The sequence below is a fragment of the Mustelus asterias genome, chromosome 4, assembly GCF_964213995.1.
Source record: "Mustelus asterias chromosome 4, sMusAst1.hap1.1, whole genome shotgun sequence".
Lineage (NCBI taxonomy): Eukaryota > Metazoa > Chordata > Chondrichthyes > Carcharhiniformes > Triakidae > Mustelus > Mustelus asterias.
Window position 1 is genome coordinate 20,221,049 of NC_135804.1, and position 15,269 is coordinate 20,236,317.

General features: G+C 43.9%; 1 protein-coding gene across 3 annotated transcripts in view; it reads right to left on the reverse strand.

Annotated features, from left to right (window-relative positions):
• Positions 1 to 15,269, reverse strand: part of plcg2 (phospholipase C, gamma 2) — a 262,650-nt gene that overhangs the window by 32,575 nt on the left and 214,806 nt on the right. For 2 of the 3 annotated variants that reach the window (XM_078210630.1, XM_078210628.1), the window contains exons 13-20: positions 11,278 to 11,446; positions 9,616 to 9,726; positions 8,374 to 8,469; positions 5,576 to 5,757; positions 3,362 to 3,562; positions 2,640 to 2,759; positions 2,355 to 2,535; positions 1,510 to 1,575 (exon numbers count right to left, since the gene is read on the reverse strand). In XM_078210630.1, coding sequence (XP_078066756.1) covers positions 1,510 to 1,575; positions 2,355 to 2,535; positions 2,640 to 2,759; positions 3,362 to 3,562; positions 5,576 to 5,757; positions 8,374 to 8,469; positions 9,616 to 9,726; positions 11,278 to 11,446 — 1,126 coding nt within the window. The remainder of the gene's footprint in view (positions 1 to 1,509; positions 1,576 to 2,354; positions 2,536 to 2,639; positions 2,760 to 3,361; positions 3,563 to 5,575; positions 5,758 to 8,373; positions 8,470 to 9,615; positions 9,727 to 11,277; positions 11,447 to 15,269) is intronic. The other variant, XM_078210629.1, reaches the window with a different exon arrangement.

Below are 15,269 nucleotides of genomic sequence, written 5' to 3' on the forward strand. Positions count from 1 at the left end.
TTCTAAATATAGTGCAGATCTATTAAAACAGAATTAAAGTACCGATAGAATCAGAAAAAAGTGGACAGCTGGGAGACATGATGAATGATCTGTGGTTGAGCATCTTTTTGATGGATGGCTGTATCAGTCTTACCATGCTCTGTCTAAATAACTCCGTGCAAAGGGCCAGGAAATAGGAACAATTGTTTCAATGTAATACCACTTTTTGGCTCAGTGAGCCATGCTTTTCTACCTTAGAAATAATTAGTGGCTTTAATAAAAACTTGCACCGTGTGGTTATATTCATTTAACTAGAAATCCTTCGGACTGCGAACTAAACTCACTCTGAAAAGGAATCTGCACTGGTTTAACTTAGAGTCATAGAGGAAACAGGCCCTTCGGCCCAAGTTGTCCATGCCGCCCTTGAAGCAAAAACTGAAAAGTGCTGCTGACACTCAGCAGGTCAGGCAGCAGCTGTGCCAAAGACAGATGTGTTCATGTTTATTGGGTGGATGGTCAGCACAACTGGTTGTTGTTGCAGTGTCATTGCGAGTGTCGCTAACTCGACCAATGGAGAAAGTGCCACATATCTTCAATATTAAAAAATATTGGCTGGAATTCACCGGCCGTTCACGCCGGTGGGATTCTCTGGTCCTGCTGGCAGTGCGCCCCCGCCTGCTGGTTTCCCGCTGGCGTGGGGTGACATCAATTGCAATTTCTATTGGCAGCGGTGGGACCAGAAAATCCCGCCGCTAGCAAACAGCATGCCACCACCCGCCAGCAGGAAACACGTGGCTGGGAAGCCGGAGAATCCGGTCCATTATGTTTCCTTGGAATTTGGAGTGGAGGACTTCTTTGACAAAACTGTATTGTTCCTGCTTGGCACAGAATTAGTCTCCCAGAAGTTGGCACAGTCAGAGGGCAGACTCCGAGGGTCTTGCACCATGGGTTGGATTTTCTTTGCATTCACTCCAGTTCCTGGAGGAAATCCTTCAATGGCAATTTCTGCGGACATTTCTTAAGCCAGATTCGGTGAATTTTTCGCTGAATGCAGAGATGCAGGATTTGAGTAGGATAATGACATCCGTAACTTAGGAACAGTGTTGTCCCTTGAGAATCAGACAAAATAAATCAGCCTCCTGGTGATATATTTTAGGGTTCTGGCAGCCAAAGCAAGGGCTGTGTTGACTGGAATTAATTGGCTTCAATGTATGCAGATGGCAGTGTAGCAGAGGAGAACTATCAGTAGTTAGGAAATCTAATTTGAATCTAATGTTTTATTAATGAAGTAATTTTCACAACTTCCTCGATGTTCGACCAAAATATACCAGTGACAAAGGAGATAAGAACGAGCGAAGGAGTCTGAGCCATGATGACCCCAGAGATCTGCACTATCACTCATTTCTGGTTTTGGACAGAGGTTAGAAACTCCAGAACTAGGTCTGTGCTGTGAATCCCTCATTCCTGTTGGCATGAGGAGATTTATTTAACACTATTAAGCACACGACAGAGTCTATGTCAGAATCCTACCTGAACAGGTGCCAGTTCATTCGGGTCCACATAATTTATACCATAGAGACTGCCATAGTCTTTTTCCTGAAAGCAGACCAAAAGGTTCATTATACAGAGTACAGCACATTGTTAAATGGATAGTTGCAAGGGCATTGTGGTGGGGCCTTCCGTTTACATCACCTTGAAATTCTTTCAAACCCCACTGATGAATTTGGCTTTAGCCCAAAATTATGCAGCAGTTTCCCTGATTGAAGGATAACACAGTGTGAACCTACATTCCAGGCTAATCTGTATCTGCCTGTTAAATAGCCATTGTCTGTTAATGGCAGGGCCATGCAAACTGGAGACCAGTTCACAGAGGCATCTTGCTACGGTGTACCATAGAATTAAGCAGCAAAAGTGCGAGTCTCAATTTTACTCGTGAGTTCTCAAATATAGATAATTCAAGAGCAATCACGAGGAAACCTAAAATGGCCAGAAGACAATTACAAAGCATAGAGTCTCAATTACAAAGCTGAAGAAAAATGGAATCCTCCAGTTGCTATGTTTGAAGTCAGACTCACATCGACAAGCCCAAACTCAACGGTCTGAATCTTGTATCCCCATTGGTTGAGCTTCTCTCTTAAGATTTGAACTAGCTACTAAAGAGGACACTTCACCTTCCTGAGAGAGAGAGAACGGTCAACTATGGGTCAACTATAAAGCTTCAGTCTGTCCCTTAGCTCAGCTACTCCTAAAGTAAACTGTACAGTTTAAGGCCTTGCTTTTTCATCATTTTCCCTGAATCAAGAGGCACATCATACCAGAGTAGTGGAAAAAAGATGTGAATCGTTTAAGTTAAGGAAAACAAAATGAACACCTACCACACTGTAACGTTCAAGCATCTTTTCCGTGACTGGGTAGCGCAGTTTCATTTTTCTATATAACGGCTGTTTTCTATGATAACTGATAAGCTCCACCAGACTGTCAAACTCTGCTGAGGTGCCCAGAATGTACTTCCCTTCTTCATAGTTAATGCGGCAATGTTTAACCTTACTTTCAGCCCTGGGGAAGGCACAGATGAAACATGATGCAGTTATGGATTCTCCTCACACTCCACATTTGCATTTATTTTTAATTATCCTTTTAGCAACGGTTTGTAATCTTACCTGAAGGTGATGGCATATGAATTGGGCTCATCTCGCTTTCGAACTAAAAAGGCGCCATCTCTAGGTATCCTCATCAGCATGTCCTCAGCTTCTCCTCGACTTAGATTTTTATAGTACCATCTGAAAATGACAGAAAGAAAGGGACATTGATCCAGATTTTGAGGTCAGAGACCGAGATGGCAGTCTGAAGAAAACACGAATTCTCTTTTTCATTCAAAGGCTTTAAAAACTATCTGGCATTAAAGACGAAGACTTTACAGATGACTGGGGCGGCACAGTGACACAGTGGTTAGCACTGCTGCCTCAGAGATCCGGGTTTAATTCCGGCCTTGGGTGACTGTCTGTGTGGAGTTTGCACATTCTCCCCGTGTCTGCATGAGTTTCCTCCGGTTTCCTCCCACAGTCCAAAGATGTGCGGGTTAGGTTAATTGGCCATGCTAAATTGTGGTTGGTACAGACGTGATGGTCTGAATGGCCTCCTTCTGCACTGTTGGAATTCAGTGATTCTATGACACCAGCCTGTCCCTCAGCACCTAATCAGAAGCCAATTGTGCCACTCTTCCCTGGTGGAAGTTTGTTCTTAATATGTATCCAGCGCAATAGATAACAACTAAACAATTAAGAACGATACATTTCCAATGTACATCCACTAATTGCTATGCTTTCCTTTGTACTCTTGAGGTGCTTAAATTAATGGCACAAGTTTCTATTGAAGTACTTACTCTTGAGATTCATGAGGGTTTGGACTTGGTACAGCTTCAGTTAAACGTAATTCAAATTCACTGCATCTTAAAGGTGTACCCTGATAGTACTGAACGAGATCATAGACTGTGTTGAAAGTTAAATTATCAGTCAGGAAATATTTAGTGCTCTCTCCTTCAGTGTAAGAACGTATACGACAATGCTGCACTCTTCCATTCCTCCTGGTTGGGTAAATGCAAAAGAAAAATTAGATTCAAAATGTGAGCTTTTATTTTTAATTCAATCTTGGCACAGCTGGTACAATTTTATTTTTGAACATTACTTTTGCCCATGTTTCCAAGTCCCCTGTGCATTATTTAATGAATGAATGGGTGGCTCAGTTATCTACTCTAACACTGTTCTAGAACATCGGCACAACATCGTGGGCCGAAGGGCCTGTTCTGTGCTGTACTGTTCTATATCTAATCTTCTTGCCTGAATTTACATGTCTTCTTAACATCCCTATCTTCACAGCCGGATGTAGGTTCTATTCAGCATCTTCAAACCTACCCAAGATCCAGAATTCACCACATGGGAAACCATGCTAAAATCCTGAGGCTGCATTTGTGCTGTGTTTATAAAGCCCCCTTTCGCTACCTCCAAAGCCACCTCACAGCCGACAATCATTTTCTTTTAAGGGTAGTCACTCATGCAATGTTGAAAGAGTGCAACTGGGCTTATCTCAGCCTGCTTTGTTTTAAGGTACAACTGCATCGTAGCTTACATAATCCTTCATACACTTTCTCTCCATTCGTAACTTCCAAGAGGTTGCTGACACCCACTGGCAAGACTCTGGTACTTCACGTATTTAGTGAAATTCAGCAGGCATGGCACAAGAATATTCTAGTTAAACTTAATGCCCCCTCTTCATGGGCACTTTGCAGCATGGGTTGTTGGATAGTTATCTGACATCTGTCTCCTGCATTACCAAACACATGGGCAGCACAGTGGCTCAGTCATTAGTCCTGCTGCCTCACTGCGCCAGGAATCCTGGGTTCGATTCCTGGCTCGGGTCACTGTCTGTGTGGAGTCTGCACCTTCTCTGCGGGTCTGCATGCGTTTCCTTCGGGTGCTGAGATTTCCTCCCACAGTCCAAACGTCGTGATGGTTAGATGCATTGGCCATGCTAAATTCTCCCTCAGTATACCCGAACTGGCGCCGGAGTGTGGCGACTAGGGGATTTTCACAGTAACTTCATTGCAGTGTTAATGTAAGCCTACTTGTGACACTAATAAATTAACTTTAAACATGGAGGTCAGGACGTAGGGTGGCACCAGGGCACTGCTGCCTCACAGCTCCAGGGAACCGTGTTCAATTGCCCTTTAGTGTCCCAAGATGTGTAGGATTAGCCATGGTAAATGGGTTATCGGGCGAAGGGGACGACCTGGGTTAAGATAAAGTAAAGTATATTTATTAGTGACAAGTAGGCGTACATTAACACTGCAACGAAGTTAGTGAAAATCCCCTAGTTGCCACACTCCAGCTGTTCGGGTACACCGAGGGAGAATTTAGCATGGCTAATGCACTAATCAGCACGCCTTTCGGACTCCGGGAGGAAACCAGAGCACCCGGAGGAAACCCATGCAGACACGGGGAGAACGTGCAGATTCCACACAGACAGTGACCCAAGCCAGGAATCGAACCCAGGTCCCTGCATTATGAGGCAACAGAACTAACCACTGTACCACCGTGCTGCCCCGGTGCCGTGTCAGTGCAGACTCGATGGGCTGAATGGCACTGTAGAGATTCTCTGATTCTAGTCTGCCTTGCTTGCTAACCACATACCCAGCATTTAGCTCAGTACAGTAACCACTATGCCCCACACTGCACACATGCTTCACACAAAAAAAACGAACATCTCCCGAGAAAATTATTAAAAATGAGAAAACTATGTGTTATATAAATGGGCTTATTGTGGATAGGGGCAGAGACAAAAAGAATACTTGTAAACGCTGTAAATCTGAAATACTAACACAGGTTAACTGAGGGTTCAAGGGAAAATATTTTGGATGCAACCCGAGTTCTAAAGAATGGTACAAATCGGAATGTTAGATTTAATTTTGACGTTGTGCAGCTGAGTCAAACGGGTGATGTGACAGCAGCTGCCTGCTTTACCATTTCAGTGTCATTTTTTTGAACAATGAAATCCACTGAGTAAACTTGAAGTTTAATTGAAGAAACACCAACATCAGTACCAAAATGACAACGTGAAGTCTCCAGGGAATGTGTCACTTTCACGGACCAAGAAAGTTCCATCTCGTCCTGCCGTTTCCATACAAAACTCCTGGAGCAACCTCTCCGCCCTCTGCCTGCCGTCTCTGCCCATTTTCCCATGAAACCATTTCTCATTGAAGTGACGATCCTCACTGTTAATTTCCTAAATAAGAAAAAGTTTCCATTAGCAATTGCTACAGACACGGTGTTACTATGAAGCAGAAATTGTGTGCTAAAGGGGGAAAGAAACAAGAATGAAAGTGCAGTTTTTAAGTTTAGGTCTATATATTATTGTCACAAGTAGGCTGACATTAACAGTGCAATGAAGTTACTGTGAAAATCCCCTAGTCGCCACACTCTGGCACCTGTTCGGGTACACTGAGGGAGAATTTAGCATTGCCCAATGCACCTAACCAGCACATCTTTCGGACTGCGGGAGGAAACAGGAGCACCCGGAGAAAACCCACGCAGACACGGGGAGAAAGTGCAAACTCCACACAGTCACCCAAGCTGGGAATCAAACCCAGGTCCCTAGTGCTGTGAGGCAGCGGTGTTAACCAGTGTGCCACCGTGCTGCCTGGGTAAAGAGGATATTGGAAAGTTTGCAGGGGAGGTTAATCAGAATGGTATCAAGGATTATCTAAGGTATCCAGGGGAATTTCACAGTAACTTCATTACAATGTTAATATAAACCTTATTTGTGACTAATAAGTAAACATTAACTTTAGAAAAAAAGGACTCTGAGTTTATGTGGAGAGATGAGAGAAACTGGGATTCTTCTCCCTGGAGCAGAGAAAGGAGGACTTAATCAAAGAAGTTAAAATTATGAAGGATCTTGATGGAGTGAATAACGAGAAATGATTTCCCACTGGCCGGAAGCAATTTTACCTGAGGACACTGATTTAAGGTAATTGGCAAACTGGTGTGGGGGAACATGAGGAGATTTTTCCCTGTATGCACCGAGCTTGGTTTGGAATGCGGTGCCTGAAAGGGAGCAGACTCAATCGTAAATTTCAAGCAGGATATATATTTGAAAAGGAAGAAAATTGCAGAGCTACGAGGAAAAGCAAGGGATTTGAGAATAATTGGAAAGCTCTTTCAAAGAGGGAGAACAGGCTTCCTCCTGTGTTGTATGATTCTATGAAAAGCAAATTCACAACAGTCATGATGAGCAGGTCTCAAATAACAAGCACAATAAAATGGTAAAGTGGAAGGATAAGAATACTAAGGAATGACCATGTTAAGGTCAACAGAATACTTGGTTTTATATCTAGGGGTATAGAGTACAAAAGCAAGGTAGTGAGGTGGAATTTTCGCAATCCCTGAGGCTGCTGTTGGAATATTATGGGTGCCATTACAGGAGGGATGTAAGAGTAATGTTGCAACATAAATTCACCAAGATATGAATGGGGATGAGCAGTTACAGTCACAATGGGAAACTTGAGAAGTCGGCTGTTGTTCACTAGATTTGGGACAGTTGAGGGGTGACGTGAAGAGGTTACCAAGCCTATGATAAGGTAAGTAATGACAGGCTGGATCTAATGGCCGATAATAACAAAAGGGGAGAGGTTTGAGATATTCACAAAAATAAATTCAAGGGATGTTAGAAAGTACTTCTCCACACAGGCTGGGCAGAATAGGAAATAGATAACTGCTATAAAATTCCACGATCCGAAATAATAATTTGAGTTAAACTCAGTCCAATTTAATGCTGCAGCTCTATGTCGCTGAGGACTGAAGCTCTCAGTTCATTAATAGTCAGCGCAGAAGAGACTCAAAAGTAGATTGTTAATCAGTCTGCAAAATTCTTCCAACACTCCACACATTCTCCAAAGGAGAAGAGCCTGATGATATGCAAAACAAAAAAGAAACCAAAGGAGATAACTTTATTCCTATATTGTGATGCTAGATTCACCTCCAAGTCTCATCTGTCAGAGGACAGTTTTCTAGTGAGGCACTTCTTGTTGAGGAATCATTTTTAGTATACAGTTGACTTAAGGACAACGTAAATAAACATACAACTGGAATTCTCCAGCCCTTCACGCTGGCGGGATTCTCCAGTCCCGCTGCAATGAACGGAGATTTGGCTAAATGCCAAATTCTCCATCCTCGCAGGCAGCGGCAGCAGGGCGTGAACGGCCGGATAGTTTCAATGATTGTTACTAAAATGCAATGCTGTTCACTGGTTCAGCACTGGTAGCAGTAGCATGCAGCACATTCTGGCTATGCAACAGAGGTCACCACACTCTCTGAAATAATATACTTTGGTGCTGCATTATGGTGGGAGCAATAAATGAAAGCAAGTTACGGTGCCTACTGAATAAGAAATAAGGCATCGAGAAGCTATATCACAAGAATACTGAGCTTCTGGTGTGGAAACTAAAGTCAGAAACTTGATTATAGTTGTGCTCTGGTTATTGGTGGAGAGTGATTGTTTTGCCATTTTGGAATGGAAGGATACTTGGCCGCATTCTCTTCTCATACCACCCTAGTAGTCAATTCCAGTTCTCTGGATGTTCCCATGAGTTGAGCAACACTACCAATGCAATTGAGAAACGTTGTGTAGGCATGTAAACTGGGGTGGGTGGGGAGGGGCAGGGAAGGGCTGAAAACACTATGGAAAAATTCTGGGCACTGACGTTATGTTATTTCTTGACTGCACACTGAAAGGTTGAAATGAAACCTAGGGAAATCCTGTGCAGCAAGATGGGGAGGAGAGCTGGAAATCAAACAAGTGATGAGAGAAAGGATGGATGAAGCAGGTTCAACTGAACAATACCTGGTTTGTCACGCGAGTAAATTCATTATCATCATCAGTTGAATCCGCAAAGTAAAGCTTTCCATCTACGATCACACAGTAGTGCTTGTACCAGATCTGTCAAGAGAAATCAAACCGTTTTAAATGCAGTGACAATGATACCATTGTTAAATGACCCTTATGCATTTGATATTTAAAAGGCACAATGATATCAGGAGTTAAAAATGCAATCTGAGAACACCACACAGTTCTGCCAAGGCTTTTATTTGGGACCCGGGTTCGATTCCCAGCTTGGGTCACTGTCTGTGTAGAGTCTATACGTTCTCCCCATGTCTGTGTGGGTTTCCTCCGGGTGCTGCGGTTTCTTCCCACAGTCCGAAAGACGTGCTGGTTAGTTTTTTTAAGAAGTTTATTATTAGCGTCAGAAGTAGGCTTACATTTACGCTGCAATCAATTTACTGTGAAAATCTGCTGTTCGCCACACTCCGGCGCCTGTTCGGGTACACTGAGGGAGAATTTAGCATGGCCAATGCACCTAATCAGCACGTCTTTCAGACTGTGGGAGGGAACTGGAGCACGCGGAGGAAACCCACACAGGCACGAGAAGAATATGCAAACTCCACACAGACAGTGTTTCCACCGAGTGCTCCAGTTTCCTTCCACACTCCAAAAGACGGGTTGGTTAGGTGCATTGGCCATGCTAAATTCACTCTCAGTGTATCCAAACAGGCGCCGTGTGGCGACTGGGGGAATTTTCACAGTAACTTCATTGCAGTGTTTCTGTAAGCCTACTTGTAACACTAATAAATAAACTTTAAACTTTTTGTCTTGCGCACAACATTTTGGAATGAATACGTATCTTATATGAAGAAAACAATGAGATAGTCCCACAGTTACTATTCCCTAGGAAGTGGCTCAACAATCACATGTGTGAGACTGGAATCTGTACATGCCCTAAGGCAGAACGGAAATGTGCATAGACCTTATACAAGCTCACTCAGACAGAATTCTTATGTGAGAATTGGCCTCAGATCAGCGACTATATCCAAATCACAGCAGCTGGCAAAGGATCTGATGCTGTTTTCACAAACAACATTACCTTGGTTTCCTCACTTAGCCACTTGGTCGATACCAATACAATTCTGATTGAGCATCTTCCAGTAATGTTATTGCAATGCACCTTTTGAAGCTTAATTTTTATTACCTGTAAATGCAGTACAAGACAAAAAGGACTGTTATGAATAATAGCGCCTGGGGTTTTACCAGATCAATTGGATCCAGCAGGTAGAGAAATCCAGATTTCTTTTCAAGTTCCTTGCAGGAGGTGTAAACAGTGGATGTATTAGTCTCTTGCTGGGATTCCAATTTTTTGTGCTGAAACAGACAGAATAACAAATTAACCAGAATGACAATTCAGTAGATGGCTACACCACAGTACTCCTGTTTTGTAGGTTACCTTTCTGCTACAGAATGGTGGGTGGAATAATAATAGAAAAGGAATTACACAGCAATTAAAATAAGCAACCACATACTCCTCGATCACACTTTGTTGCACATTATAAAATATGGATTGAATTCTATTACATATTCTGCCAATACTGGAGCAATTTTCAGTGTATTATAATTGAAAGTCGAATCCTTATTACATCTCAGTTCACATCTCCAACCTTCCAACCCATTTATTACTAGTCTGAGCTTATTCCCATCTCTTTTCTCCCAGTTGCTAGTTTACTGGGGATGGCACAGTGGTTAGCACTGCTGCCTCACCAGCGCCAGGCACCTGGGTTCAATTTCCGGCTTAGGTCACTGTCTGTGTGGAGTTTGCACATTCTCCCCATGTCTGCGTAGGTTTCCTCCAGGTGCTCCAGTTTCTTCCCACAGTCTGAAAGACGTGCTGATTAGGTTCATTGGCCATGCTAAATTCGCCCTCAGTGTACCCGAACAGGCGCCGGAGTGCGGCGACGAGGGAATTTTCACAGTAACTTCATTGCAGTGTTACTATAAGCCTACTTGTGACACTAATAAATAAACTTTAAAGCTTCCATTCCATTCCACAGGTACATTCCTGCTGTCTTGTCTCTTATTCTGTTTTATTTTCTGTTGGTTTTCCTCAGCCACCTGTTTCAAAAATAATTAAGTAAAGTTGGGATGTCAAATTGGAGCTGCAACGGAGTGAAACTTTAATTAATTTTCTGTAGCAAATACACTGAAGGGACAACATCCAACATGGTTGCCTTCTACATTCTGTGGGGAATCTGGGATGTAGCTGCTGTGTAATTAGCATAGATTAAATCTGTGATCTGACTATCTTGCAGTTAGCATGAGCTGATCAGCCACCTTGCAGGCTCTCTCCTACATTACAGCTTACAATTTTAGACGCATTCATTTCAAAGGTGTTTTGCTACATAGATAGGTGTGCAGGAATGATCAATAAAAAGGCTAAAAATAGCTGTGAATTTCCTTCCCTCTAGTCCCAATCCAGCTCTGTACTTAATCGGTTTATCCAAAAAGTATTAATTCCTTGTGTGTTTTAGGACTGAAGATAACCAATTAAAATGGTCAATTTCAATAAAGCGTGTCAAAGATCTAATGTGATCTTGATTCAGAGCCTTCAGCTTCGTTTTGGTCGATATTAATTTATTCCAAAGTGAGGACAAAATTTCAAACATCCCATAAATTCATAGGAAGCCTAACTTGACCCGCATAAACTGTACATTAGAGTTTTTAATCCTAATCCCATTTTCCTGTTCCCCTCTGAAAAAACCTTCAAAGTGTTCAAATGCCAGTGGTTGGCTTGGATTTAATGGCAGCAAATTCAATTTTTTTGATGTGAAAGCACTTTTGCTAACATCTCCCATTTGAACCGTGCCGTGATGCATCAATTTAACTCATGTGAAAATAGTCTGCCCAATGTGGAAAGCTCACCTTGATAATGATTTTATTTGTAAGTTGTGCAGGTGATGGCAACTGCTCTGCATTCGCTTCAGTTGGTTTGGTGATGAGCATAGATCCAAATGTTTCCTTGAACTTGGTGGCCATATGTCGCTGCTGTTCCACAGTGCAATGTTCTTCTATTGAAAGTATGAGTGGGTACCTTAAAAAGTCAATGATAGAATTAATACCACATCCACTACATCAGGTAAAATCTTAACAGCATGGCATGTCCCCAAAGAGCATTTGGATACTACACTACCCACACTGGGGCAGATGGTGACGTAGTGGTATTGTTACCGGATTAGTAATCCAGAGAGCCTGGGTAAAGCTCTGGGGACCCGAGTTCAAATCTCACCATGGCAAATTTGGACTTAATAAAAATCTGGAATTAAAAGTCTTAATGTTGACCATAAAACCATTGTCGGTTGTCGTAAAAACCCATCTGGTTCACTAACGCCCTTTAAGGAAGAAAATCTGTCGCCTACACCTGGTGTGGCCTACAATTAAGTCCAGACTCACAGCAATGTGGTTGACTCTTAAGTGCTCTCTGAAATGGCTTAGAAAGTCACTCAGTTCAAGGGCAATCAGGGACGGGCAACACATGCTGGCCCAGCCAGAAACGCCCACATCCCATGAATTAATAAACGACATTGGTGATTGGCTGTACCCACATCCAGTCAGGGAGGGAGGGCCTGTAGATCTGTCTACAGTGCTGGTTCCCCAACCTACTCCTGGGTGCCCGTCACCATACAATTAAACTCCCCTCCCCACCCCATGTGCCTAAAATTCAACCATAGTTGTTTGAAATAAGTTAATTGGCATTAAAGTGGCATGAACAATGAAACCATAGAGGTTTACAGAATAGAAACAGGCCCTTCGGCCCAACTTGTCCATGCTGTCTAGTTTTTACCACTAAGCTAGTCTCAATTGCCTGCATTTGGCCCAAATCCCTCTATACCCATCTTACCCATGTAACTGTCTAAGTGTTTTTTAAAAGACAAAATTGTACCCATCTCTACTAGTGCCTCTAGCAGCTTGTTCCAGACCCTCACCACCCTCTGAGTGAAAAAATAGCCCCTCTGGACCCTTATGTGTCTCTCCCCTCTCACCTTAAACCTGTGCCATTTAGTTTTAGACTCCCCTATCTTTGGGAAAAGATATTGACTATTTAGCTGATCTATGCCCCTCGTTATTTTATAGACCTCTATAAGATCACCCCTAAGCCTCCTACACTCCAGGGAAAAAAGTCCCAGTCTATCCAGCCTCTCCTTATAACTCAAACCATCATGTTCTGGTGGCATCCTCGTTAATCTTTTCGGCATTCTACTGATAAGTGGGAGGGTGGGGGGGGGGGCGGATTTTCCACACACCCCCGGCCATTGGCCAGCGGCAGGATCTTCTGCTGTCAATGAAGTGGAGGAGGCAAAAAGCGTAATCACCATAGTATCAAATCAAACACTTTAAAAAGTACCAGTGAAATTTATATACATGTTTCATTGAGAGGTAACATCATCATTCCAAAATATTTCTTCTGAAGCCACGCAGGGAAATGCTAAATGCTGTGGGGGTGGCACAGTGGGCAGTGGTTAGCATCGTTACCTCACAGCGCCAGGGACCCAGGTTCAATTCCGGCCTCGGGTCACTGTCTGTGTGGAGTTTGCACATTCTCCCAGTGTCTGCGTGGGTTTCCTCCGGGTGCTCCGCTTTCCTCCCAATGTCCAAAGATGTGCAATTAGATGGATTGGCCATGATAAATTGCCCCTTAGTGTCAGTGGGATTAGCAGGGTAAATAAGTGGTCTTACGGGGATAGGGCCTGGGTGGGATTGTGGTCGGTGCAGACTCAATGGGCCGAATGGCCTCCTATTGCACTGTAGGAATTCTGTGATTCCTATACTTGAGCAGCATATTCCTTCGCAAAAATTGATAGGGGTGAAATGGTGCTTCTTCTTGGTGACTCATTTGCTAGCACTCTCACCTCTGAATTACAAGGTTGTCGATTCAAGTCTCCAGGACCTAAGCTTAAAAATCAAAGCTGATACTCCAGTATTGAGGGAACGCTGCACTGTCGGAGTGGCAGTTTTTCAGATTGAATTGAAACTCTGCTAGTCCTCTTAGATGGACAATAAAAAAAAACCCACAAGGAAGTACAGTCTCCTGACCAATACTCTCCCGCAATCAATATCACACAAGAAAGACGATCCGGTCATTGTGGGAGCTTGCTGTATCCAAACTGGCTGCCAAATTTCCCATGTTACAACAGTGACTGCGCTTCAAAAATAACTCATTGGCTGTAAAGCACTTTGAGACATTCCATAGTCATGAAAGGTGTAAATGCAAGCTTCTCCTTTCAGATGGTTAAAGGTCCATCTCCCACATGAGGGCCGGAATTCTCCCATCCTGTCCGCCACTGGAATTTTAGCGGGCGGGCTGTGGACAATGTGAAACCTCACTGACAGTCGGGCGTGAATTTCCGGTTTTTCGAGAGCGCAGCCAGAGAGTTCCGCCCGAGGTGTTTGAATATTGAACGACACTGACAATCCACACTGCAGTGCAGCACTGACAGCATCCTCAGGGCCATTAGCTGCGTGCAATAAATGTCGACTTGCCAGTGATGCTGATACACAAGAATAATTCTTTTTCTAAACACAGCAGTTCTGACAGTGCAGCTCAGTTACACTGGGGATAACATGGAAATTAGACCAGCATCCCAGCCTGCTTTCCCTTTTAATGGATAAAACACTGAATTTAAAAAAAAATTCTTCATGTTGGAAATCTGAAACATAAAAGACAACATGAAACAAAAGCGTGAGCTTTGATGTGTCAACAACATCATCAAACTTGAATTTTAAGTTTATTTATTACTGTCACAAGTAGGCTTACATTAACACTGCAATGAAGTTACCATGAGAATCCCCTGGTCGCCACATTCCAGCGCCTGTTTCGGGTACACTGAGGGAGAATTTAGCATGGCCAATGCAGCTAACCAGCACGTCTTTCGGACTGTGGGAGGAAACCGGAGCACCCGCAGGAAACCCACGCAGACAAAGGGAGAATGTGCAGACTCTGCACAGACAGTGGCCCAAGCCGGGAATTGAACCCGGGTCCCTGGCGCTGGTGAGGCAGCAGTGCTAACCACTGTGCCACCTCAGGTGCAAGCATCAGGCAGTAAAGAGAAAAAAAGACAGTGTCTGAGGGAATGAAGGAACGGGCAGGAAATAGAAGTCGAAGCCCAGGATCAGCCATGATCATATCAAATTGTGGAGCAGGTTCAGTGGGCAGTATGGTCTGCTCCTGCCCCCATTTCTTGTGTTCACATTTCACATATGTACCCTTCATCAAAACAGGGCAACACGGTGGCACAGTGGTTAGCACCGTTGCCTCGCAGCGCCAGGGGCCCGGGTTCAATTCCGGCCTTGGGTCACTGTCTGTGTGGAGTTTGCACATTCTCCCCGTGTCTGCGTGGGTTTCCTCCGGGTGCTCCGGTTTCCTCCCGCACTCCAGAGATGTGCAGGTTAGGTGAATTGGCCATGCTAAATTGCCCCTTAGTGTCAGGGTAAATACATAGGGTTGTGGAGATAGGGCCTGGGTGGGATTGTTGTTGGTGCAGGCCTCTCTCTGCACTGTTGGGATTCTATGATTTCCACAATTCTATGAGAGATGTTCCATTTCCACAATTCTATGAGAGATGTTCCATTGGGGGCGGCACGGTAGCACAGTGGTTAGCACTGCTGCTTCACAGCTCCAGGGTCCTGGGTTCGATTCCCGGCTCGGGTCACTGTCTGTGTGGAGTTTGCACATTCTCCTCGTGTCTGCGTGGGTTTCCTCCGGGTGCTCCGGTTTCCTCCCACAGTCCAAAGATGTGCGGGTTAGGTTGATTGGCCAGGTTAAAAATTGCCCCTTAGAGTCCTGAGATGCGTAGGTTAGAGGGATTAGTGGGTAAATATGTGGGGTAGGGCCTGGGTGGGATTGTGGTCGGTGCAGA